The sequence below is a fragment of the Motacilla alba genome, chromosome 5, assembly GCF_015832195.1.
Source record: "Motacilla alba alba isolate MOTALB_02 chromosome 5, Motacilla_alba_V1.0_pri, whole genome shotgun sequence".
Taxonomy (NCBI): Eukaryota; Metazoa; Chordata; class Aves; order Passeriformes; family Motacillidae; genus Motacilla; species Motacilla alba.
Genome location: NC_052020.1, coordinates 1,144,754 through 1,172,731, shown reverse-complemented (window position 1 = coordinate 1,172,731; position 27,978 = coordinate 1,144,754). Strand labels below are relative to the sequence as shown.

Below are 27,978 nucleotides of genomic sequence, written 5' to 3'. Positions count from 1 at the left end.
TTATTTATACCACCCTGCCAGTGGAGATAAGCACATTGTTAATAAAGTTGTTCATGTGTAGCAGCTGCAGATATTTTATTGCTGCATGTTGTTATACAACCACTGACTAAGCTTCAGCCAGTGGAAATCAAATGAATCAACCAGTTAGCATCAACTTCACTTTGCCAAACTGGTACTGGATTAACTTTACAGGTAAGTTCTGTGTGTAAGGCTATAGAATCATAGAACCATGGGAATCATTTACATTGAAAAAGATCTCCAAGATCATTGAGTCCAACTCTTAGCCCAGCCCTGCCAAGGCCACCATTAAACCATGTCCCTAAGCGCCACATACACATGGCTTTAAAATGCCTCCAGGAATGGCGCCTCAAACACTTCCCTGGGCAGTCTGTTCCAGTGCTGGACAACCCTTTCAGTGAACATTTTTTTCCTGATATCCAATTCAAACTTGCCTTGGTGTAACCTAAGGCCGTTTCCTCTCATCCTCTCACTTGTTACCTCGGAGACCAGCCCCACCAGGCTACAGTCTCCTCTCATGTTCAGAGTCATTTGTAAACTGTCATTAAACTCCTAAGCCTCAGCCAAATGATTCTAACTTCAAATCCTAAACCCACAGCCTTGAAAATATATCCATGACATCAACTGCTTTAGAAAAAGCTCTGTGTGTGTTAGTGGGATATCCTTGTGAGTAAATAAGTCAGCTTGTTTACTAGCTCTTTACCACTCAAAATTGCATGCTATAGAGATAGAAGGTTAAATCTGAGTTAAATCCCTTGTAAAGAGACATTATTTTCATAATGAACAAGATCCCACAAGAATTTGGGTTTGTAGGTTATGGTGCTAACAAACAATGCATACATTATCTACCAGTTCCTATGTTTCATGCAGAAGTACAATAATTTCCTGTTAAAGATGCAGTCAGAGCAGTATGAGCATCATCATTAGGCTTTAGGTAAACAAGCAAAAGGGTAATTTGGGTGTAGTGTCCATAGCAGTACTTTTTGCAAAGCGAAAGAGACCCATTAACCAGCATTTCAATTTCCAAAGAAAAGCAGGATTGCGAATGTGTAAAACTAGGCAGCTTGGTTGCTGGAGAAAACATCCTGATCTTTCTTTGAAGCTGGATAAAATACTTTTAAAAACTCACGAAGAAAAAAAGGAAAAAAAGGGGGGGGAAGCCTGTGGCTATTACTCTATAAATAATACAATACTGGGGAGTCCAATTGATTTGAGAGTAAATTAACTGCATAGGCAACAACCACTAACACTCAGGTTTGAAATAATACCATTTTCAGTACTGGACCACAAATTGCCTACTCAAATACTGTTTTTCATAACATAGAACAGTCTCGAATTTCCTTGCAATTTCATAGGTTTTTAATGGCACTATACAGCCATGCACTTCCCAAACTTACAGAAAGGTGAAAGGAGTTGAGTGCCAGCTCTGTATTGTCCATGTAATGGAATATAATGGAATATTTTTTAAAATAACCCTAATTATGAAATTCAAGGGACAAACACATTGATATTTGCAACACGTCCAATTAGGTTATGCTTCCAGTCCTGTGTCTGATTCCCAATGATCCAAACCAGCAGCAGGTCCCATGGATGCCTCAATGTAATCCAGCAGCTGTGCTCAAAGTTTTTTTCTTCAGTCCCCTGAAATTCTGCTGCAGTAAAAATCTCAGAACAGAATCCAGCATCAAGCTCTTCACAGGCTGCTGTGCTTTCTGCTTGGTTTTATTTCAAGAGGAGTTTTCAAAAGGAACCAACACCTAAATTATTAGAATCTTTTCCCAGGATGTCTAACATCTTAAGCTAGGTCCCAGTGAATGTGTTTTCTTACTTACGAATATTGCCTGTGCTCTTTGCAAGTAAAAGTGGGGGGGGGAAGGCAATACAAATTAAAGTTGTTCCACACCTGAGGAAGAATAGCGCTGTTAGAGTCTAGATAAATTTTACCCAGATAAATTCTAGATGGAATGTGTTTTCTGTACTTGTAATTCATTTACACTGAGCATTTAAGCTCTGAATGACAGTCAATCTGACAACCCATATAAATATTGCCAAGGATTTAATTTGTCAGAACATACAAAAAAAAAGATATCATGGCAACAAAACGTGAAAATGCCATGAAACATGAAGAATTTTTAACCTTTATTGTAGTCTCAAAATGGTAGCAATACTGAATCCATTGCCAAAATTGTCATCATATTCCTCAGCCCTAGTTCTTCCTGCTTCCATGATTCCTTCTGATTCACTCAGTCTTGAAAGGAAAAAAAATTAAACAGTACAGGCTTGATGATTTTCTATCAGATAAAGTTTATCTAAACTAGTAGTTCTACAGTCAGAGGCAACAGTATGGTGCTTTCTTGCTTGTAGATAGCTTTATCTCACAGAAAATGGCCTGAGGAGGAAAATAGTTCATTGTAAGCATCTTATTACCAGATGAAAGGAAGAATATAAAGATCTGAACGTTATATCTAAACAACTTCCCCAAAGCCAGCAGCAGTGTCTAACAAGTCTGTGTTGTCAATCATCTCACATGATCATTCTGAGACATGTTAAAAGCATGACAAACTACAAAGAAACAAAAAGGACCTGCAGTCAACATTCTTAGAAAGCAAGTACCCTTTTCTGCCAACCAACGTGGTAAAGAATATCCGGTAACCAGCCTTGCATGGGGCAATTTCCCTGGCATCAACAGAATTTTATTTGCTTATAATTGGGTTTATTTTGGCCCTCTGGTATATAACATACACAGATTAACTGCAGACAGAGAACTTACTGCTGCATTGCACACAAAAGAACTGATTCAGGAGCTTACATTCAGCAAAAGAATTTACGGTGAATGGTGAATCTTTTCAGCTTCTACATTGAATAAATTGTGCTATATCAACATGTTCAGCATGCTCTTAATTTCTTCTGAAAAGGTTAGTCACAAAGAAGTACTGAATGCAATGGTGTAGATTTATTTTTCCCCCTGCATTAACAAACAAAAGTTAGGTCAATTAGAAGCAATCTAGCAGGGGGACTGATACTGGATTCTTCCTGCAAAATGAATTTCACACAGATGAAATGAGCATTTCTGTTCATACAAGACAGAAACATTTTCCCACAATACTGGAAAATCACAAAGATGGCACAGTAAAAAACCCCAATAAACTGGATTTTACTTTTTACTCTTCAGCACTATCCATCACTGTTTCTCAAGGAACCTTACAGTTTAATACTGATGTTTGACCCACTGTCTACCCTCACAGTGAACATTTGTATTCTATTAACATTGGCTTTCCAGGTGATTCTTTATGCACCCTAGAATTCACATTTCCTCCTTGACTTGTTTTTCATGTACCATTTGAGCTCAGAAATAGATGCACATAAAGTTAGGCCCAACACAACTGAAGGGGTCACACAGAAGCTTTAGCCCCCCACATTAATTTATTGTCATGTCAACAAAATGAACAATGAGAAAATATATATTCACTCAGGAAGTATGTCATTAGGGCTGAATGTATCTACTCATATTTATTCTATCAATAGGCTTGAGAGTTAATTTTTGTATTCCGTTGTTTTTATTTACTTTTAAAGTTTCTCTTCACCTAAGATTAAAATATTCATCCAATGAATTCCTGATAAAAAATAGATGGCAGCAAATGTCTGTCTAAATACTGTTACACATTAATTTTGCCTTAATCTTACATCTCGCTGATTTTTTGTGGACCTGCACACTCCATTCACACCGAAAGATCATAACTTGGTCATTTTGTCAGCTGAATAGAGTTTTGTCCTTTCCTCCCTTGCCAGCCTGAGAGTTAATCACACAACTCTAACATGCTGCTACATTTTTTGGGTTGGAGTCTTGCAAAAATTCAGAGGCAAAAGCAGAGCAGCAGTTTCCATTCAAAAAAACAAACCCAAAAGCTTCACACATTAACCACACTGAAATCAATTCGGTTCTGTGGCAGTCCTGACATGACTAACGCTGGTAACCAGGGCAGGTGCTTGAGCAAGTAAGCCACTCTGCCACTGCCCTCTTCAGCTGGACTCAACATTCCCTCCAGCCCTCCCTTTTCTGGATTCAGATTCACCCCCTAAATCTCTCCCCCCCTCCCTCCTCCCACAGGGCAGAGAATGGGGAATGTGTGTTGGAGTCAGCTCATCGCAGTTCTTTTTGTAACTGCAGGTATCAGAAAATACTAAACAACCTTGAAAAAATATCTTTCCATGAAAATCATCAAAGTAAAGAAGGTCCATTTAGTCATGTTTTATAGACAGTTTTACCATTATCTTTGGACTGCAGACCTAAATAAAATTATTTTTGAAAAATCCCTGGAGTTTTCAGTGTTATATGATTTTTAAAAGGGTTTCAGGAAAAGCAATAGTGGTTTATTTAAGAGTCCAACCAACTCTATCTTTACATCTGGCTTTACGTCTCCCTGTACCTTTAGACTCTAATGAGTCTTTCCATACTTTCAGTTTTTCTCCTCTGTAGAGTCTAGGAAAACTGAACATAAATCACCAGTGGATTTCTTGTACTGACCTACCCACTTAGATTCAGGAGTTGTGAGGTTCGTAAAAAAAAACCAGCGAGCTCTTTGTTAGAGCAAACATAGAAATAAATAAATAAATAAATAAATAACTCAGTCTTTAGTCTCCCCAAAGCTTTGTGAATAGCTGACACTACTGTTTCCACTCCTGGAAGCAGGAAAACTGCTCTGCACACCACCCCCGTTGCAGTGAAACAATTCAGATTAACAAAACAGATTGCAACCTGCTGACACGTCCAGAGGGAAATGATGGGGCAGGGGGAGGATGGCTGGGAGTGCCCAGGTGCAAGCAATAAAATGGGACAGCACACACCTGCAGCCTGTTAATTGCATCAGATTCCTGCAGCACGCCCACTCCCAGCCCTCCCTGTAAACTGAGGCACTGCAGAGTACCTGAGAAGGTCTTGTGGTGCGAGGGAATTGGAGGGAGATAATCAGATTTGTGACTTTAACCAATATCTGTTTTTCTGCCTGTGTTTAACTGTGTTCTTCAGGTATTACTTTCATAATCCTGGGAGTTTCAGAGTGCACAATGACAGGAGTTTGTTTCTTGAGTAATGCCACAACCGATTTTATCTAAAAATGTGGTAACTTAGAAAAATTTTATAAATTTAGAAACCTTTGAAAACTAGTGGATAAAGTAGCTACTATATTAAACTTTATAAAGCTTGCCTATTATGTGCACAAAAAAAAAAAACCAACAACCAAAAAAAAAAACCCACAGGTCTCCCTTTTTTCTTTCCCTTTTTTTAAAATTTCTAAATGCTTGTTCCTTTGCATGAGGTAAACTTCTGAAACTCTAATTTACTCAATTACTGCCCTGACAGGAAGCTGTACAGATCTGTGTTGCTAATCTTAATAGGGTGATGCCCCCCTTATTTGTTCTTCTAATTGTCCCATCCTAAGATAAGGGAAATAGGAGATGTTAGCCCACAGCCCTTTAGAAATTTTTTCTGAGTTTGTGATGAGAACAGACGCACAAGATGAATTCAAGTCTTTAAGTACTTGAAGATAAATATGTACATCCTATTTGCTATCCTGTTCTGAGAGAGAACCTTATCTTTACTTGTGGGCTTTTTTTTCCCCTGCAAAGGCTTTCTTTTTCTCTTTTAGCCCTCTGGAGTCATTGTATTTGTCTTCAAAGTTTGTGATTATGGCTGCTTCCAGGGAAAAAGGCTCAAGGAGGGTTAAGATTCTTTAATCTTTGCAGATACAAAGCTGCTTGTCATTGGTGTGCTTGTAGAGGCTGATGCTGTTACTTTGTGCTACTCACCAAAGCTTAGTTTAGGCTCTATGACCTCCTGCTTGGACAATTAATTTGGAAGTAATGAAATACTGCTGCAGTGCAACGTAGAGTTCTAAGCTGTGTAAACTTTTAATACGTGTATAAAACTATGTCACAATTCTCTACTGCTGCTTCTGTATTGCTGCTTTTATGATATAATAAATTGTGAAATCAGAGCCACTATTCTAGTGAAATCAATAAGTTAGGAAATATTTTTTTGGAGATAGTGACTAGCTACTGCTGCATGTAAAATAACCATTTATTAGCTTGCCCTAGGGTATCTGCTTCAGGTTTTCCAGCACCAAAAGATGTGGAGATTATCTCAATCTGTGGGGTTTTTTTATGGACATGTACATGTCCATAAATAATGGACAGCTTAATCAGCTGAACCCAAATGTAGAAGAGAGGAGTCAAAGTTGTCATTAGCCTGCTGTAATACAGCCTTTGTTGTTCTAGTGTGGTCAGAAGGGTCTGATGCAGAGGTACCAGTGAAAACAGCTGTGATCTGGACAAGCATCTTATGCTTTGGTCTCCTCTTGTCTATGGAGCTGTTCCTTGGCTTCTCGTTGACTGCTCACAGATGAAGGTGCAGCTTTCAGTAATAATTTTTATCTAATCAGGCAGTCATTGCTTTCTGGAGACAGAGGCTGTGAACCTGGCAGCCTCTCTCTGTCGGGGTTTTATGAGGTGGGTGAATCACTGTTTATTGGTGTTTTCACTGGTGAGGCCACACCTTGAGTACTGTGTCCAGTTCTGGGCCCCTCAGTTCAGGAGGGACGTTGAGATGCTTGAGCGTGTCCAAAGGAGAGCAACGAGGCTGGAGAGGGGCTGGGAACACAAGCCGTATGAAGAACGACTGAGGGAGCTGGGGTTGTTTAGCCTGGAGAAAAGGAGACTCAGAGGTGACCTTACCACTCTCTGCAGCTTCCTGAAGGGTGGCTGTGGTGAGCTGGGGTCGGTCTCTTTCTCCGGGCAACAACAGACAGAACAAGAGGACACAGTCTCAAGCTGCGCCAAGGGAGATCCAGGCTGGAATTAAGGAGGAAGTTTTTCACAGAAAGAGTGGTCAAATACTGGAATCATCTGCCCAGGGAGGTGATGGAGTCACCATCTCTGGATGTGTTTAAAAAAGGACTGGATGTGGCACTTGGTGCCATGATCTGGTTGAGGTGTTAGAACACGGGTTGGACTCGATGATCTTAAAGGTCTCTTCCAACCAAGAAATTCTGTGATTCTGTGATTCAACAGGTCCCTTCTATCTCCTTCCTTCTCTCCTTTCAAAGGCTTCCCTTGCCTTTTCTATGCTGGGCCATCCATGCTTCTCTGTATTTTCTGGGCAATATAAAGTATGAAGGTCTGTAATGAAATGGATAATATTGAAGTGCATGAGTATTTTAATTTCATTCTTGAGTACCTTTTCCACATGACCCTAAAAGGTTACTTGCTGTAATTATTAGAAGATGAAGTTACAGTAAAACACTCTGAATGCTGAGTCGGGGTCTCTTTAATTTTTTGTGTATCAGAGTTAAAGAATGTAAAACATTTCTCTACACATCTAGGCTTCCTCATGAGACAAGAGAAGTAGTCCACACTGAGTAGCACATAAATTCTGTAAGAGATGTCCTTGTGTTATTTAAGGCATAAATCCATTTTTGGATAATTTCTTATAATGCTGAACAGCTGTGAGACACAGTTCTTTATCTGCTCTGGGGAGCTCTTTGGCCTGTCCAAGTAATGCAGGATTCGGCTTAGAACCTCTGCCAAATTAGTGTCTAGAATAAAAAAATAAAAAAAAGATGTAAAATTCCAAACTCAGCAGACTTACACTGTCTTTTTAGATTTTGTAAACCTCAAGGGCAAAATTATTAATGAGTGTATTGAATTTTTCTGTTGCAACTTGTTTCAGATTTTTGCGTGTAAAATTGTTAAATCTAGTTGTCATTCTAAAAGCTGGGCAACAAGGAAAGGTTCATGTGCTCCAGGTTGGATAGCCACTCAATCACTTCATGTGTTTTTTCCTTTTTTTTTTCAATCAGAGATTGTGTTATGTTCTGACAGTGAATGTGTCTGGTTTTTTTTTTTTAATATAAATATTAATTGATATTAAATGGTAAAACTTTAAACAAACTCTGAGCAAATAATTAAACGAATCAACATAAAACCCATGAGCACACTCCAAGATTCACAAATCCTTTCGTATAAATTTTTAAAAATCCCCTCTCTTCCAAAGTAGGATGATACTGATGTCCTTTTTTCCATTCACTGTTATCTCAGTAAAGTCTTTCAAAAGCTGCCTGAGACAGACACCATACAGAATCTCACTTTAAGTTTAAAAAATTAGATTAATTTTTGGGCTGAAAATGTAGTAATTTTACTTGTGAACTAAAACCATTTCTACTAAACCTGGAATGGTTTTTTTTTTTAACAAAGAATTTGTCTTATTGCTGGGATGGCTCCCAGTGTTGGAAATATTTTTGTTTATGAGCTACTTAGAAGGGTTTGCAAAACTCATTTTACTGAATATAAGTTACTGTTATATATGTAAGTGTGAGAAGACTTCAATAATTATAGCTCATGTGACTACAGTTCTCTTGCCCTGGATAATGCCATCTGTGATTTTTCTCTGGGTTCGTGAGGGACTTCCTTTGGGGGATATCTCATCATCCTTGTGTCTGAAAGCAAGAAGCTGTATAAGCCTGCTGAGCAGAGTTCAAGCAGGCTGCTGGGAAATACTCACTAACTTAGTTTCTTCTAAATTCTGGATTTATCTCTTTAAGTGCCTGGAAAAATAATTCAGATGCAAACTCTGCTTCCCTTGAGAGATGTGGGGATTTTTGCTGGGTTTTCAAGTGAATTAGGAAGGCAGAAATTGGCTCATGCAAGTCAGTAAGTCACTGCAAACTGGCACTGTGGTTTTTTCTTAAGATTACAAAAATGCAGTTTTCTGGAAGACAAGCTTTTGTTTGCCTAGAAGTTATGGATTGGATACGAGAATCATTTGAAGAAAGCCTAGATCCTGCTTAGCAGAACAGCTACTTAAACCCTTTTTGGCATCAAAGTCTGAATTTGTGTTGCTGTGAAGAGGTTTAAATCTTTCAAAGGGGAAAGCAAAATCTCTAAAGAAGAAATATTGATATATCAACTTAAAATAACTTCCAGATATTTCTTCAGAAGTTCTATATAGCAGAGCATAAAGAATGTCATTAGCAATGGTATGTGACTGCAAATGGAAATACTTTTGCAGTAGCACAGTAATGGGGAAGTAATAGGAATTAATGTGGGTGAAGAAATAAGATTAGACCTCCTAGAAAAATAAGGAAAAACAAATGGATCCCTTCAAAGCTATGAAGAGACTATGGGAAAAGTACTGCGTTTCACCTGGTGTGGTACCCCTGAAGGAAAATCTTCTCAAAAGAACTGTAATTTCAACATAACCTGTAAGCCCTCTGAGTCACATATTTGAGGTCCCCCATAGGCTTGTCCAGCTCTGCAAATCTCTTTCTATATGCAAGTCTGATGATTTATTAAAATATGGATATTGATCTAATACCGATATCCAACTGTGACGGACAAAAACTCTCTAACAGTTTAAAGTTAGAAAGTGTGTGTTTATTGCGACGCCGCCGGGCAGCGTGCGGGATAGCTCCCAAATACACACCGCGATTTACAGGTGATTACAAAGCTCTTTTATCTATGCAAGTATTGAATACCCAAAATACAAATACATATTCATGATTTTGGTACATCCCATTCCCCCGCTTCATATGGTAATTAGTTCAAAAGCTATTAAGCATGCGTAGTGTGTTCCTTGAAATGGGTCAGTGGTCGCTTACATGGGGAGGGGTCCCAAAATTAAGAAGTAAATGTAGTCTTCCTCATTCTGACCTTTCTACCTTTTCATTGCAAATATGACAAATGAACCCTTGGAAGAACTCCCATTCCTTATCTTCAATTGGTTTCAGAGCAGAGGAGGCCCACAATTGTCTTATGTTCCTCAAAGCTATTTGTCAGTTTCTATATTCTTCATTATAAACCCAGCTGACCAAACATTATGTTGACAAGCAATTAATTATTAGTTAACTACTAACTCTTAACTTCATTAAGACCTACCTATTTAATTAGCTTCAACAAAGCTTATCTTTAACTAAAATTTTAGCTTCTCTAAAATCTCTAAATTTTTAAAGTTTATGCTTCATTCCCCACTTCTTCTTTAGAATGAGTAAATTCTTTTACTCAATATGCAGACTGTTCTTCGTCTGCCTAGGACATGTGTCTAGTGTCTCTCTGGACTAAACCATATGCTTTTGATAGCGAAGTTAGGGCTGTCATCCATCATATCATCTTCCAATTCCAAACAAGTATTACAATAGATAAAATCAAGCTTATACTAACTAAAATAAGCAACACAAAAATAGGATGAATTAAAGTATTAAGTATGCCAGTTGCTGTCGGCGACTATCCAAAAAGCACATCCCATCAATGATGAGACAAGTGTTCTTCAAATAGTTTAAAAACTCCTTTGATAGTTTCAGTGTCATGGTGTATAGTGATTAAAGTCTTTTTCCCCACATCTCTAGTTTCTCTCAAAATTTCTCTCAGTTCTTGATGTTTCAACAACTGAGCCACCAGAGTCAAATTCATTCCTATGGGCACAGGCACTATTTTTTGCACAGTAACTTAATTTGTTTATATACTGGTGTGATACTACAGGTGCCTGATAGGAAAAATCACATCCCTCAATTTTGACAAAGTTACAGACACATAAATTAAACTGGGTCTCATTCATGCTTAGGTTGTCCATCACTGTGGTGGGGCATGCTGTCCTGAGACAGACACAACCTTGTCCTATATACAGAAGCAAAGTTGTCTGATTGCCTGAATGTGTTTCAAAGTGGCAAATGCTTTGGTCTGTGTCCAGACATGTGTCTTTATCACTTTCTAATGTCCCCTCACATATGTACCCTAGTTGCTTCCTCGTAGAACAGGGCTCTAAGTTGATGGTTTGCCACTTTCCCTTAATTTCTCGTGCCCGTGTTCTATGCCCAGAAGGATATAACACAGTCCCCTCATGGTTTAACCCCAGGGGAACTATTGGGTGAATTAAGCTCACTGATGCATTATGTATTGTTAGAACAAAGGCTGTTACTTTATTAGTCATAGAGTTGTAAGTGAAGTTGACCAACATCCACCAAGCTTGCAGTTCCCTTTCCATATCGGATGCACTATCCCAAACAATTTTGCGGAGTTCAGCAGGGAATATTCCCTCTCCACCCTCTCTGATGACTGCAGCAGCTACTGACTGCATCCATAGCTGTGCTTGAGTGCACCCAAGAGCTAGTGAAATGTTTTCACTGGCTGTGCCTAAGGCATTAATTATTACTTCATGGTCCTGCTCTTCAGTGTTCTCCCACTCTGGTAATACTTTGGATAATTTCCAATGGTTGTCACCTAGTGCCAGTAGAGAGGACTGTAAAGGTTGCTGTAATTTAACTAAGTCACTCCCTATTGTGGTTAATTTATTCATCAGCACTTCTGAATCTATGGTATTTAACACCCCCAATCCAGTTCCTAGCAGCCAAGTGAGATCTCTCTTATTCCTAAGGTTAGATGGCATTCGTTTTTGCAGCCAAGTGGTCTAGTCCATGAAAGGATTTCTAAGAAATGGGGCACACTCTGGTCAGATGTCTGAAGCATTCACTTGTATCCCCATTTCTACTCTCTTCAGAGACCATTCGGGATTAGCCAGCAGTCTCTGAACTCCCATTTTCTTAATAGCATACAGCCCAATTTTAGTAATTGTAGGAACTATAGGCTGCTCTTCTACCTCTGGAATAATTGGCCTTTTGGTAGTAACACCTTTCTTTTGTGTTGGTGGGATGGTCCTGGTCTTGTTCTCATGATATTCAGTACACACTTGAGTGATGTTAAAATCAATATCATACCCTCTTATTGCGCACCCTTCCAGTTTCAGTCTAAACTGAGGACACTTACTCACACATTTGTCACAGCATTCAGGGCTAATCCTAATGAATTTCATGGTTGGATGGTAAGCCTCATGAAACCCATCTTGCACAAATGCATAGTTACATCCTCAAATATTTCTCCCTTGCCATAAACGTGCATTTGTGACTTCTAGAATTTCATTTAGAGCCTTAGGAGGGTGGGGATCGTAGGCCTTCCCTTGGCACCGGTACGTTCCAGTTATATTGTACCGGTGGGGTGTTGTGTTGGCTTCTGTCACAAGTATGGCAATGGCTATAATGGTCATAACCTTTTCCATTATGTCCATAATTTTTATAAGTCCATTTACTTGCTGTTCCAGGTGAGCCTCAGCTTCAGTTCATTGTCACCTGGTGTCACTTTCCAGACTCCATCAGGGGCTTTTTTCATTCTAGAGTGATGGATCCAGGCCTTCTGTTCTTTGATCCTGATTGCAGTAAAGGTAGTGAGCAGCACCTGGAATGGTCCTTTCCACTGTGGTTCCAGGGTCTTTTCTGCAAAAGACTTAACATATACATAATCCCTAGGTTGTACATCATGTACTGGTCCATCTAATTCTCTGTTTTGAGCTCCAGCCACATATTTTTCAATCTCTCTCAATTGCTTATTCAAGGCTACCATATACTTGTGAAGGGTTTCCTCCCCTACTTGTGTGTGTGTGGTTCCCTCTTGAACTGCATATGGTCTCCCATATAGTATTTCAAAGGGACTCAATTTTTCTTTTGTCCTCGGCTTTGTCCGGATTCGTAGTAATGCTAATGGAAAAGCCTGAGGCTAAGGCAAATTTACTTCTTCTCCCAATCTTACAATTTGTTGCTTAATTAAATGATTCATCTTTTCCACTTGGCCACTCGATTGAGGATGATATGGGGTATGCAACTCCCAGTCCATCCCCAGGTGGTGGCTAATTTGTTGTACAGTTTTGGAAATAAAATGTGGCCCTCTATCTGAAGATATGGTGGCTGGAACTCCAAACCTCAGTATTATTTCTTGCAACAGTGCTTTGGTTACCTCTTGTGCTTTAGCTGTCCTAGTAGGGAAAGCCTCTGGCCAACCTGAAAAGGTATCAGTCAATACCAGGAGATAACGATATCCCCCTTTCCTGGGTAATTCTGTAAAATCGATTTGCCACTGTTGCCCAGGTCCACAACCTTTCCCAGTTTGTCCAACTTTAGGCTTTGGGATGTTCTTAGGATTAGTTCGGAGGCAAAGACTACACTGATGAGTTACTTGTATTACTGTGCCCTGTAATTTTATGGCCATAATTTTTCCTTTCAGATGGTCATGCAGGGCATCTATTCCCTAATGTGTTTTTTCATGTTCTTTTTGCACTAATGACCACAGCAAATAGGAAGGCACTACAACTTTCTCTTCCTCTGTTATAGCCCATCCTTCTTGATTATAGTCTGCCTTTTCTATCTTAATAAGTTTCTTATCCTTTTTGTTATAAACTGGCTTACCTTCAATTGAAATTTTTCCATCTGGGATCAATGTTGCCTCAATTGTCTCCTCAAATACCCCACCTTTGGCTGCATCTTTTGCCTCTCTGTCCGCCAGCATATTTCCTTCTTCTAATTCAGAGCTCACTTTTTGGTGTGCCTTAATGTGCATGATGGCTACTTTCTCAGGTAGTTGTACTGCATCTAGTAGTCTCAGTATCTCTTGCGCATGTTTAATATCCTTCCCTTGTGAGTTCAACAGTCCTCTCTCTCTCCAAATGGCTCCATGTGCATGAACCACCCCGAATGCATACCTTGAGTCTGTGTAGATGTTAATCTCCTTTCCTTTTGCCAGTTTTAAGGCTCGGGTTAAGGCAATTATTTCAGCCTTCTGTGCGGAGGTGTTTGCTAGCAAAGGTCCAGACTCTATTACCTCTCTGCTTGTGGTAACTGCATATCCAGCGTGCCTTTTTCCACTGATGACATAACTGCTTCCGTCAGTAAACCAGGTCTCAGCATCTTCAAGTGGGGTGTCTTTCAGATCCAGGCGGCTGGAGCAGGTGGCTTCAATGGTCTCCAGACAGTCATGGATCACTGGTTCTCCCATACTCCCGCTGAGGAAGGAAGCTGGGTTCACAATGTTAGTTACTACAATTTCAACATCATCTTGTTCTAGTATAGCTTGGTGTAGCAGGCACAGGCCCTGCAAACCTGCCTTGGCGTTCAGAGACAGAATGCTGAGTCAGGATGACTGGACAAAAGGAGCCCCTCTCTCCCGCTCTCGGACCCTTGCTTATCTCTCTGTAAAGCTATAGGTCACTTTCCTTTAACCCTTACCATTGGACAATTCTCAATCCTCCCTAACCCTATATAAACCCCTGTTTCTGCCCGGCTCGTTGGAGCCGCTGTCCCTGAGACCCTTCGAGACACCCCGCGAAAGAGCTACGAAGAAGACCAATAAAGACATCGTCTTGGAACCTCACACAGCGCTCTCCTCTCTTTCCTGGTCTTCCGAGTGCCTGCTGCGTGCCCCAGCCAAGCCTAGCAAGCCCAAAGAGCTGAAATCACTCATGAGCTGATAATCACTGAGCTGAAATCACTAAAGGCTTGCTAAGGCATAGGCTAGGGGCACCGCCAGAGCTTGGGCTGATTAGCCCCCCTCAGAGCTATGCTATCCGGCTTTGATGCAGCTCCTGGGTACACCCCGTATCCCAGCCAGCGGCATTAACTGACGCACCGAACGAGGGGACCTGAAACCCTGGAGAGCAGCATTTCTTCCTGAAATAGTAACTGCCTTCGGATCGTCAAACCCCAGAAGAAGTGAGGCCTCCGTTTTAGAAGGTCTGCTTCGGAGGGACTCAGTCGAACCTCACCTTGACAGCTGGACGACTGTCCGAGGAGACTTGAGACGGGAGACCACCTACCAGCAGACTCTTGACCCCATCTGGCTGAAAAAGTGTAAGTTTTAAAAATCAGCCTTTCTTGCGCGCAAAAAATTCACTTGGGTCTCTTTTTAGTTTTTTTTTCTTTTTTTTCTCTTTTTTCTGCTGGTAGGGAATGGGATTAATGGGATCCAAACTTAGTACAAGATCCCAGGATAAAAAGAGAGAAATTTATTTACTAATCCTAGAAATCCTATCTACTAACAACTTCTCTTTTTCTAAAGGTAATCTTTCAAAATCTATTCTGAAAAAGTTTATAAAATGGATAATCCTCCAGTTTCCTGATGTTACTACAAACACTCTAACGCTAGATTCTTTTTGGGATCAGGTTGGAACTAGACTCTATCTTTTACAGTCCAAACAGGATCTATCTGTAGCTCGCTTTATACCTATATTTCATATTATAACAAAAGCCGTAGAGGGACTTAACAAAAGTTCTTCTCCTACTAACACCTCAGGGAAAACCAGAGATACGATCTTATCTGTCCCAACAGACCCTCCAAATGCAAATTGTGCTGATAAGGTCGCTGTCACATCCTCCTCTTCCCTGGGTCCTACTGCGGCGTCTGATCCCAACCCACAACTAACTCCTGTGTCAGGAACTAATACAAACCTCGCGCCGTTCTCTACCCTCCCCGCCGCGCCTGCGGGGTCCGCGCGGCCCGCCCTCCCCCCGCCTTCCCCTCCGAACGCGGGAAGCACGAATCCCTTTCCGTGCAATGTGCAACCCGCGGTATCCTGTGCGCACCCCACCCCCTCCCCTACCTCTGCGACTGCTCCCTCCCCTCCTGCCACGGGTGCTCTTATCTCCCCTGCCGCCGTCCCTGCCGTCCCTGCTGGCCCCTCAAACACAGCCCCCGCCCCTGCTGCTGCCCGCCCCGCCCCTGCGTGTATCTCTGCCCCCAGCCCTGCCGCAGCAGGAGGTCTCCCTGCCTGCCTGGCTGCCGCAGCCCCTGCAAACCACGCTGTACCCACGGCAGCCCCCCCCAACCCCAACGCCCCCCCGCACCCCCCTTGCCCCCATGCCCCGGCTTCCCAGCCACCCACCCACCCTCAGTGTCCCTCGCACGGAACCTCAGAAACCCCCCACGGTACCACCCCACCCCCCGATGTGCCTCAATCCTGTGCGTGCTGTGCCACCCGAGTTGTTGCCATCCCAGCGCCACTGCAAACCCCCTGTAGCCAAGCCTTGCCGTGTGCTTCCTCAAATCCACCCCAGTCCCAAAAACCTCTGCCAAAGCCAGCTCCAACACAACATAAAAAGTATAAGGGTCGCTCTCGCTCTCACTCCTCCTCCTCCTCGGACAGCAGTGACAGTGACTCTGATTCTGATACACAGTATATTGATGCATGGGCCCAAATTAAACTCGAAGCCGCAAAGGCAGGAGATTGGGAAATGGCACAGAGAATTTCTGCCTTCCCAGTAGATTATAAAAAAGGAAAAAGAGGGGGGGCCACTACCCGAAAAACGTGGGAACCTCTAACAAATAAGGAACTCATACAGCTAAGGAACACAGCTAAAGAACATGGCAGAAACTCTCATATTTTCAGAAATTTCCTAGAAGCCACGTTCTCAGCACATATCTTAGTACCCCACGATATTAAGAATATGGCCCACTGCCTCCTTTCCCCAGCAGAATATATGTTATGGGAAAGGCATTGGAAAAAACAATTGAAAACATTATCAGATTCATATGCTAAAAATGCTGATAGGCCAGATCTTACAGTTGAACAGCTGGCCGGTGAAGGGGATTTACAGAAACCTAATGATCAGGCTGATACCTTACCTAAGGAAGCATTGCAGGACCTGGCTATGGCAGCAAAAACCTCCTTACTTCTTACCCCAGATGATTCCACTCCTTCCCAACATTTTTCTAATATCAAACAAGGAGTAGAAGAAAGCTTTATCAAATTTGTGGATAGAGTTAAAGATGCTCTAGAAAAACAGATAGAGAGCACAGAGGCAAGAAAAGAACTATTGTGTAAACTTGCCATGAGTAATGCTAATGAAAAATGTAAAACAATTCTGAGGGCTCTACCCCTGGACACAGAACCTACCATAGAGCAAATGCTGGAAAGCTGCACACGTCATTTGTCCAGTGAAAATACAGTGGCAGAAGCAGTTTCCAAGGGTATTGCTGAAGGAGTTTCTGGTGCATATGCAGTTATGGCTTCTAAAGACCAGACTCGCTGCCTGTACTGTGGTGATTTGACACATTTCATGAGGGACTGTCCAGACAGGCTGCCTGCCCGATACCCTGGCCACACCTACCGAAGGCCCCAGCACCAGCCACGCTCCCAGCCGTATTCGGGAAACGGGTCTCGGAGCCCGGTGGAGCCCCGGGCTACGACAACAAATCAAAGGCCACCCAGACCCATCCACGCACCACCCCGGGAGATTCCAGGACACCTGAAGAGGGTCCAACACACGGAGCGACACCGATGGGAGCAAGACGCCAGCTGGTAACTGCTCTGTCCATTGACTTTAAAAATAAAGATGTTTATCGTGTTCCCACAGGCAAACGTGGGCCAAAAGGCGGTCCTTCTAACATCTTAATTATAGGTGACACTGTCCATAGCCCAAAGGAGATCTTCGTTGTTCCAGAGGTGCAAACAGTGCACTCAGGACAAGAAATCTTTGTCCAGGTGTACTGCACGGACTTACCATATTTTCTTTCAAAGGGAACTCCAATTGCACAGGCTTTTCTACTCCCAAAGAATCACAGGGAGCAGCTTCCTCTCAACCCTACAGCAATGTGGGCACAAGTTGTGGGACCAAGTAAGCCTACCATTGAGTGTGGTCTCACCTGCAGAGGAGAAAAGTTCCACCTGCCAGGGATGCTGGACACCGGTGCTGACGTGACCATCATCGCTCGCTCAGAGTGGCCAGCACACTGGGATCTACAGCCAGTGCCAGGCATGATTTCAGGGATCGGTGGAGCCACAGTGTCCATGCGGAGCAAGAACAACGTCCTCGTCGAAGGGCCTGAAGGCAAGCTGGCAACCATCCGCCCATTCGTGGTAAGGGCCCCCATCACCCTTTGGGGAAGGGACATTCTATCCCAATGGGGGGCCTCCCTACGTATTCCCAGCCAGGATTTCTAACTGGGGCCACTGAGGAGCGCGCACTGCCAGATACTCCTCAACTCACCTGGAAAAGCCATGACCCGATCTGGATCGAGCAGTGGCCCCTTTCCGAAGAAAAGCTGCGCGCACTACAAGCTCTCGTGGAAGAACAGCTAACCAAAGGCCACATCGTTGAGACCACCAGCCCTTGGAACTCTCCAGTCTTTGTACTGAAAAAGCCTGGAACGGACAGGTGGAGGCTCCTCCACGACCTTCGCAAAATCAACGAAGTCGTCGAGGACATGGGCCCCTTACAGCCAGGCCTGCCCTCCCCATCGATGCTGCCTAGAGACTGGACACTTGCTATCATAGATATTAAGGACTGTTTTTTCAGCATACCTCTGCACCCTCTCGATGCCCCACGGTTTGCTTTCTCGGTGCCATCCCTTAACAGAGAGACTCCACTTAAAAGATATCATTGGCGTTTTCTGCCTCAAGGACTGAAGTCCAGTCCTACTATATGCCAGTGGTATGTTGCTCACATCCTGTCTCCCGTTCGGAAGCTATTCCCAGAGGCAATCATCCACCACTATATGGATGACATCCTGGTCTGTGCATCAGAAAAAGCTTACCTGGACAAAGCAGTTAAAAAGACTATTGAAACCATAGAAAAGGCAGGATTCGAGATCCGTGAGGACAAAATACAGTACACCAACCCATGGACTTACCTTGGCTTCCAGATCCGGGAAAGGACCATCGTACCCCAGCAGCTCGCCATCCGAGACGACCCAAAGACCCTGAGGGACTTACACAGCTTGTGTGGATCCATCAACTGGGTACGTCCCCTGCTAGGAATCACAACAGAGGACCTCGCTCCCCTGTTCAACCTTCTCCGTGGCCACGAGGATCTGGACTCTCCATGCACTCTCACAACAGAGGCCCGAGATGCCATCACCAAGGTCCAAGAAGCCCTGTCTTCACGCAAAGCCCATCGCTTTGAACCCAGCCTGCCCTTCCAGTTCGTCATTTTGGGAAAAGCACCTCGGTTTTATGGACTGATTTTCCAGTGGGACGCTCAACTTAGAGACCCTTTGCTGATCCTGGAGTGGATCTTTACAAATAACCAGCCTAAAAAGACGATTACCACCTTCCAAGAAATCATGGCACATCTAATAAAAAAGGCTAGATCTCGCCTCCGCTCTCTTGCAGGGTGTGAGTTCACATGCATATACTTGCCACTGACCACTGGGGACCTGGAGCATTTGCTTCAGACCAATGAAAGTCTCCAGTTCGCCCTAGATAGCTATACAGGCCAAATTTCAGTTCATATCCCAAAACACAAACTTTTTAATCGGGATGTGACCTTTCATCTGACCCCAAAATTAGTCCAAAGCAGGACTCCTCTCAAAGCTCTAACCATCTTTACAGATGGCTCAGGGTTATCCCACAAGTCAGTAATGACATGGAAAGACCCAAATACCCAAAAATGGGAATCTGATATTGAAATAGTGGAGGGATCTCCACAGATTGCAGAATTAGCAGCTGTTGTCAGAGCCTTTGAGAAATTCAAAGACATACCCTTCAATTTGGTCACAGATTCAGCTTATGTTGCTGGTATAGCTATGAGAGCAGAACATGCTCTCCTCAAAGACCTTTCCAATCCAAAGTTACACCAATTGATTTCTGCATTAACACGCCTTATTTCCAGCAGAAAGCAACCTTATCATATAATGCATGTGAGGTCACACACCGACCTCCCAGGCATCATCACATAAGGGAACAGGAGGGCGGATGCACTAGCCATGGCAGTAGAGACTGCTAATGTTCCTAACATCTTTGCCCAGGCAAAGTTGTCACATGCATTTTTTCATCAGAATGTACCTGCCCTTATCAGAATGTTCAAGCTTTCAAAGGAGCAGGCAAAAGCTATTGTTGCCACATGCCCGAGCTGTCAAAACTACCAGATACCATCCATGGGGACGGGAGTCAATCCCCGAGGTCTGAACAGCTGCCAGCTGTGGCAGACAGATGTAACTCACTTCACACCCTTTGGAAGGTCAAAATACGTGCATGTATCGGTCGACACCTTTTCAGGAGCAGTGTTTGCATCATCACATACAGGAGAAACTGCACAGCACACCATAAAGCACTTCCTCCTTGCCTTCGCTACCCTGGGAGTACCAAAGGAGATCAAAACAGACAATGGACCTGCCTATACCTCTCGTAAGCTAAAAGAGTTCTTCAGTGAGTGGGGAATAGAACACAAGACAGGCATACCTGCAAACCCCACAGGACAATCCATCGTAGAAAGGACACATCAAACCCTCAAAAGAGTCCTCAATCAGCAGCGAGGAGAAACAAGAGCCATATCTCCAGTTGAAAGACTTTGCAAGGCTCTCTATGTCATCAACTTCCTAAACTGTACAACATCAGAGCCTGACCCACCAATACTTCGGCACTTTGCAAATACCAGCCAAGCAAAGCTCACCGAGAAACCACCTGTGCTGGTGAAGGACCCAGAAACACATCAAATCACAGGACCTTTCCAACTGATTACTTGGGGGAGAGGGTATGCGTGTGTTCTACTACCATCAGGTCCAAGATGGTACCCAGGAAAAAACATCAAACCATACCTAGGCACTGCAAACGCTACCGCTACAAACACTTACAAGAATCCTCCTGAGTCAAACACAAGTCCTCCTCAGAACCAAACAAGCTCTGCCTGGAGACGAAGACGTCGCCGAATCTCCACATACATAGAGAAAGACCGTCCCACCACGCGACAGCAGACAAAACAGAAAGCTGAATAACGTTCTGCTGCATTTAGCCAGAAGCTAGATATAGCTTGAACACAAAATTGTTCGCTGAATTTTAGAATTTTATGTTTTTACCCCTCTGTACCCTAAAAACCCTATTGTTCCCTTTTCTTGCCTCTTATCAAAAAACCTATACCTACCCCCCCTATCCTTAGCTTATTAGAAAAAAAAAAAAAAAAAAAAAAGGGGGGGGAAGGAACAAGGGAACAAGGGAGAAAACCCTAACCCTCTTGTCATAAAGATAACAAATGTTGCTTATATTCCCTATCAGAAGCCCCATTACTGTCCAAAGATGAAAAATATCTCCGTTGGTGCTGTCCTTACTGCTGCCTGGATGCTCTTCACCGTACCGTATGCCATCGGTTGGATTAGCCCACAGCCTAGCCATAATGTTTGGGTAACCTTAGCAAAAACATTAAAACAGGATAACATGTGTTTATCCATGGGAAGTGTTGATAACCCACTTTCCACATGTCTAGTAGGAATTCCCTTTGCAGCCGATGATTGGCCCGTCTATAACACAGAGCTCCTCGGCACCACAGGTAAGAGACCACACTACACCTAGGATACTCTGGGATGAGTCTGACACAAAAAGTTGCCCAATGCTCTAGCGGAACCCCCCATAGGCCAGCTTGGGACCTCCAGGGGCCTCCAGATACAGCGGTCTCAAACTACATTCAGACGCCCGAAAAATAATTGGCCAGAAATATGACCAGACCAACAAACACATATCGAAAAAACATATCACCCATTAACAAAGCTTACAACCCTCCCGATTGGTGTAATTACACTGCTCGTGTGATCTCTGTGTCCTCTCTCAATCCCAAAGTATTACCCAAGGGAATGTTTCTCATCTGTGGTGACAGAGTGTGGGCTGGGATTCCCTCTCGACTCCAGGGAGGTCCCTGTACCCTTGGGAGACTTTCTACCCTGACTCCAAATATCACCTTGTTACACAATTGGAAAAAAGAAAGTGAATTACAACTCCACAAAAGGTCCTACGCAGAATTTGATGAAAATTGCGATCCCCGATTATACGATTGGAACAAACCAAAAAAGATTGCTGTCTCCCTATTCCTACCATGTGTAGCTGCAGCCAAGGCCCTAGGTGAAATAAATCACCTCGGGTGTTGGCTCAGTAAGCAGGCTAATGCTACATCTGCAGCCCTGAGCGATCTCTTAAAGGAAGAAGAAACCACAAGACATGCATCGCTCCAAAACCGAGCAGCAATTGACTTCCTGCTGCTGGCCCATGGACACGGCTGTGAGGACTTTGAAGGGATGTGCTGCTTCAACCTCTCTTCATGCTCGGAATCCATCCATGCGAACATCCAGAAACTGAGGGACCTTGTGAAGGACTTGAAAGTAGAAAACAACCCGGACTGGGTTAATCACATGTTCAGTCAATGGGGATTAACAGGATGGGTTGCATCTTTGGTTAAGGGAGTGTTGTGGATTTTGCTTGTGATTGTCATTGTATTAGCCATGTTCTCATGCCTTGTTCATTGTTTCAAAAGAGCTATAGGGAGTGCCTTTTTTCTAAATACAGAAAGTGGAGTTGTAGCAGGCACAGGCCCTGCGAACCTGCCTTGGCGTTCAGAGACAGAATGCTGAGTCAGGATGACTGGACAAAAGGAGCCCCTCTCTCCCGCTTTCGGGACCCTTGCTTATCTCTCTGTAAAGCTATAGGTCACTTTCCTTTAACCCTTACCATTGGACAATTCTCAATCCTCCCTAACCCTATATAAACCCCTGTTTCTGCCCGGCTCGTCGGAGCCGCTGTCCCTGAGACCCTTCGAGACACCCCGTGGAAGAGCTACGAAGAAGACCAATAAAGACATCGTCTTGGAACCTCACACAGCGCTCTCCTCTCTTTCCTGGTCTTCCGAATGCCTGCTGCGTGCCCCAGCCAAGCCTAGCAAGCCCAAAGAGCTGAAATCACTCATGAGCTGATAATCACTGAGCTGAAATCACTAAAGGCTTACTAAGGCATAGGCTAGGGGCACTGCCAGAGCTTGGGCTGATTAGCCCCCCTCAGAGCTATGCTATCCGGCTTTGATGCAGCTCCTGGGTACACCCCGTAGCCCAGCCAGCGGCATTATGATGGGTCACTCATGTTATTTTGCCAGCGACAGGTCACATAGGTAGGTTTAATTAGGGTAAAATTATACCAGCATTCAATTGGTTCATTATTACAATCCTTTGTAATTGCAACATTGTTAGTTTTGGGACTTGAAGTGTAATTACCAACATACTTTTGGCGACAGCACAGGGTGAATGGGGCTTGTCTGGCACACTCCCATTTCTTTGTGGGACACAGCCTTGCTGAAGGGATGCCCAGATAATAATTTTTTCCACTGGTTTCCATAAAATTTCTGGCAACTGTGATGGAAGTGGCTTTCTCGTAAAAAAGTCCTTCCACTTTTCTGCATGCTACCACAATTGACTCACCAACGGTTCCAATCAGAGCCCAGATCCAATCGTTCGGGTCCCACCCCCACTCACTTTGACCGTATATCTCAGGGCCGTGCAGCACTTTAGTAGCCACTTTGGGCGGCGACCCCTGGGACACGGTCCAAGGACATTGGTGTGATGGATGGTGGCTTGAGAACACGACCACTCAGCAGGATCCTGTCCATAAGGGAGTGGTAGGATGCAGAAAAGTATTATCAACTGTATCATGGTTCGGGCCGTTCACATGTCCCTTGGGGGTTCCTCTGTAAAAGCAAGAAACAACACAAATCCTGCCACTGAGAGGCAGAAACGAGTTAAAATGAAGGGATTATCCAGCGTGTGTGTATCCGATGCTCTTTCCCCAGAGCATCAGAGGCCACCCACGCATACTTATTCAGAGGGGTCTTCAGCACTAGTGGCACTTCTCCCACCGTGGGGAGGTCCACTAGAACAGGTTGTCCAGGGTAATGCGATGGATTTTTTGGATCATCAGGTCCCGACAGGAAAGGGACAATGCTTGGAGGTTTCGGGTAAAAGGCAGTGATTTTGGGGCATCCGTTCACCCCCCATCTGCTATTTACCCCCTTGACAGCTTTCCACAAACGAGTGTCCCAATTTCCCTCCTGCGGTTTTAGGAGTCGTTTCAAGAGGCCATTGGTCCTTTCCACGATTCCGTTAGCTTGAGCGTAATAAGGTGTGTGAAAAGTCCATTTGACTCCTTCATCCCTTGCCCAGTCCTGTACTACTCTAGCAGAAAAGTGAGACCCATTATCAGATTGGATTTCCTGCGGTTTTGGAAAAGTTCCAAACCAATCCTGCAAGGCTTTAACCGTATTGTCCCCAGTAGCTCTTTTAAAGGCATCAGCTTGTACCAACCCAGATACAATTTCTACTCCTACTAGCACAAAGTGTTTTCCTCCTGACTTCTTGAAGGGACCAATATAATCTACCTGACATGCGTCCCACATACCTTTTCCCTTTCTCAAATGCAAAGGGTCATCCTTTAAAGGATGCCTTTCCAGTCGCTTGCGACACTGTTCGCAGGCTGAAATGCAGGTTTTACACATCTCTCTGGTAACAGGCCAACCACGAGCGTGGGCTTCCTTGTACAAATCTTTTGCACCTGTGTGCTGCCTTTTTACATGTAACCATTCTAACAAAGGTTCCCACTCCTCTGTGATTACCTCCTTTTTCAGGGGACTGAGCCTTGCCAGGTCATCGGCTCTGTTATTACATTCTCCTGCTGGATTTCCGTCAGTTTGGTGAGAAGCTACCCACCCAACAGCAAAGTTCCCCTGATTTGCAATGTTTAAAATTTCTTGCCACTTTTCCTTTTGCCAAACTGGGATTCTGTTAACTTCCCAGTCGTTTTGCTGCCAAAAAGGGAGCCACTCGGTGCAACCCTTGTACACCGCATAAGAGTCAGTATAGATACAGACAAGAGAAGTGTTTTGCGCTTCCTGCTTGAAAACGCTCCAAACAGCAACAAGTTCTCCGACCTGAGCACTACCTTCTCCTTCAGTAATTATTTTTTTGCCAGATGAAACGTGCAAAGCAGCTGCTCTATACTTCCAAACCTTCCCTTCCCTTTTCGCAGAGGCATCAGTAAACCAAGAGTTAGCTGCTAGTTCAGAAGAAAAGGGGGGTGCTACCTTGATTACAGAAATAGGTTTATCTTGGCTGTCAGCCAGGCTGTCAGTATCCTGTATTGCTAAGAATTTTGCAGTACCCTCTGTGATTGAAAACAAGTTACAGTAATGCTCTATTTGTGCATACCATTTCCTGACAGAGGCTCGCTGGGCGACTCCGTCTGGTGGGGGCGTACCACTTGTGACAGCTCTTAATACTCTGAAAGGCCCCCTCAACACAATAGACTGTTGTCATGCAATCTTTTCTACTTCAATGAGGGCTAAGCTAACCACAAATAACCCCTTTTCCCAAGTGGTGTACCTTTTTTCAGCATCTTTGAAGCCACGGGAAAAGAAACCAACAGGCCTTGTGGGACCCTCTGGTCCGCGTTGCCAAATGTGTACTGATAGACCCGAGGAAGCAAACCCCCATTCGACCTGAAAAGGATCTGTGGGATGGATAGGACCCAGTGCTTGGTGAGCTGTTGCTTCAAAAATCAATAATTTTTATGCTTCTTCCTGAGAAGAAGTCCAGTCCCATTTCATTCCCTTCCTCAGCAAATCATAAAGTGGTCTGGCTATTATTGAGAAATCAGGAATGTGTTTCCTCCAGAATACTAACAACCCTAAAGTCTGCTGGAGGTCTTTCTTGGATTCAGGCATTTTAATTTGATCTAGGGAGGTTAGGGTATCAGGTGGAATGCAAGTCATCCCTCCCCGCCACCAGATGCCCAAAAACTTCACTTCCTGGGAAGGTTTCTGAATTTTTTCTGGGGGAATTTTCAAGTCAAAGCTTTCTAAGTGTGAGATTATTTTCTGCTGGTGTTCCCCCACTACCTCAATTTCCTCTCCCCCTACAAGAATATCATCAATGTATTGATAAACAGACACAGTGTCAGGTTTTGATATTTTTTCTAATTCTTTTGCTAATGCGTGATGTGCTAGAGTGGGGGAGTGTTTGTAGCCTTGGGGAAGCCTGGTGAATGTATACTGTTGTCCCTCCCATGTAAAAGCAAAGCGATCCATGTCCTCTGGCTGTATAGGTATCATGAAAAACATGTCTTTGACATCTATAGTGGCCATAATTGAGTGTGCTTTTTCTTGGATTGATGTTATTAATTCAGCTAAGTTTGGTACCGCTGCTGTGAGAGGGTCTGTGTTTGCGTTAAGCCTGCGATAATCTACAGTTAACCTCCATTTACCGTTTGGCTTCCTCACTGGCCACACTGGTGAGTTAAAAGCAGAGTGAGTATGAATTATTACCTTTTGTTTTTTCAAATCTTGTATAACTGGTTTGATGCCTTCTCTGGCACCAGCTGGCAAAGGATACTGTTTTACACTGGTTGTTTTGCTATATGTCAGTGGGGGTGCAGTTTGTAGCAATCTGATGTTAAGTGGAGGAGTGCCAAAAGACCATATGAACCCATCTGAGTCCTCCCACTGTCTGCCAGCAAGGACATCCATGCCTAGTAGGTTATTTGGGATGTCCCCTATTACCATTTTAACAACTAATTGAATTTCATCTCCAGGTAGTGTGAGTTTCACCAAGGCAATGCTCATGTATTCTGTGGTTCCTAAAGCGTTAACACAGCATTGTCTTTTTGTTGGAATGATTCCACACCTTTCGGCGTTTTTGTGTGTTAGTGCAGAAATCTGTGCTCCTGTGTCTACTAGGAAAGTTATTAGAACTCTTTTTGGCCTGATTATTGCTGTAATTAAAATATCTCCAGTTTTATTTTTAGTGAGCATTCTTAAGTAAATTCATGCTCCGTCCCTTCGCCCACCTTTTAGGGACGGAGATGTTAGTTTCCCGAAACCCCTGTTGGTTTAGATTCACTGTTAGTGTTCTGTGCAAGGGTCTGTGAAAGGAGTTGTGAAAGGGTTATATGAGGCTCGTTCGGTGAAGTGAATGATGTGTTACCCAGGTTGTGTGCCAGAAGTTGGGATAGGGTTAGTTTTGGCTCATTGCCTGTGTTTTGTGGGAACGATACTGAGGGAGTTACAGTGTTAGGAGATGTGTTTTCCTGGGTGGGCGGGGGGGCATTTGGCCGTACAGATGAATTTGGCCTCCTAGAATGCCAGTTAGTGATTATTTTTTGCAGTTTGTCTATAGGTAAACCATCCATTACATCTCTAGGAATCCCCTTTTTAATTCCTAGCATCCACCAGCGAGTGCGGTTAGACACTTTGTTATCCTGTTCTTTGTTTTCAGTGTGAGGGGTTCCAATAAACCGAACCCCTTTCGTTTTTTCTGTTCTCTCCTCTGAGATTTTTGCAGGACCATATTGTCTACAATAATTAATCAGATCTACTGCAACTTCCCCCCAGGTCCAAATCTTATGACTATTGACAGGTGAACTAATAGGTGTATTTTGCAAAGGAGAGCAGCTTGCCAAGTTAGAGTCAGCAACTTCTGATGTTCCGGACTGGTCAGCAGAGTTATTAAGAAATCTGTCCAGTTGTCCTACAGGGCTTAAGGCCATTATAGTTTTCTGTATGGTGATTGCTGTGGATTTTAGGGTTTCTGGGAGCCCACGAATCAAAGGAGTCATGTCTTCTGGTTTCACAGGTAATTGCATTGGGGATTCGAAACCAGGAGTTAATTTCTTTTCATGGATCATTTGCAAACAGGCAGCTTTGTGTACGCTTTCTAGAAGCTGGTCAGTGGTACCAACAATTGCTAGGGGGTCGCCCCTTTCTAGAGGGTTGATTCCCCCAGCCCAAAAAGCTGCTCGTTGTGTCAGGGACCAACTATCGCGTTTGTCTCCTGTTGTTAAGAAAACACCACGGCCCAAATAACCACTGGCTTCTTGTTCTGTTAACTTGATTTGATCTCCGCCAGTGAGGGATACTCGGAAAACGTATTCTGTCTCTGACTCTTGTGGGAGGAACCCAAATTCCTTGTTCAGTTTAGCTAATTCAATAGCGCTGAATGGTATGTGTTTAGTTGTGATGTGTGGTTCAAAATCCTCATCATTTATATAGTTATATTCTGTGTTAACTAAAGGAGCTGAAAGCTGCAGGTGCAGCCTGGGCTGGAGGGAGCTCAGATTTGCACAAGGCTGCTCTGAGTGCCAGGCTTTGGATGGGGGAAATGGTGGGGTGGGGGTAGGGACAGAGTCTGATTGATTGTCAGCCATGAAGGGTCTTGATTTTCATATCTACTCAAACTGCATGAGGAGGTACTTGGATTCAGGGTCAATTGGAGATTGCACATGTCAATGAATTGACAGGGAAAAACACACTAAACAGGACGTAAAGAATCAATTTCTCACTGTCTTTTTAAATTGAATATATA

At 43.5% G+C, this 27,978-nt stretch overlaps 1 protein-coding gene across 1 annotated transcript in view; it reads right to left on the bottom strand.

Moving 5' to 3' along the window:
* Positions 1–9,498: 9,498 nt before the first annotated feature.
* The window catches only part of LOC119702133, a 38,971-nt gene continuing 20,491 nt past the window's right edge, over positions 9,499–27,978 (bottom strand). Inside the window, exon 2 of the mRNA XM_038139664.1 lies at positions 9,499–12,339. Coding sequence (XP_037995592.1) covers positions 10,409–11,449 — 1,041 coding nt within the window. The 5' untranslated portion in view covers positions 11,450–12,339 and the 3' untranslated portion in view covers positions 9,499–10,408. The remainder of the gene's footprint in view (positions 12,340–27,978) is intronic.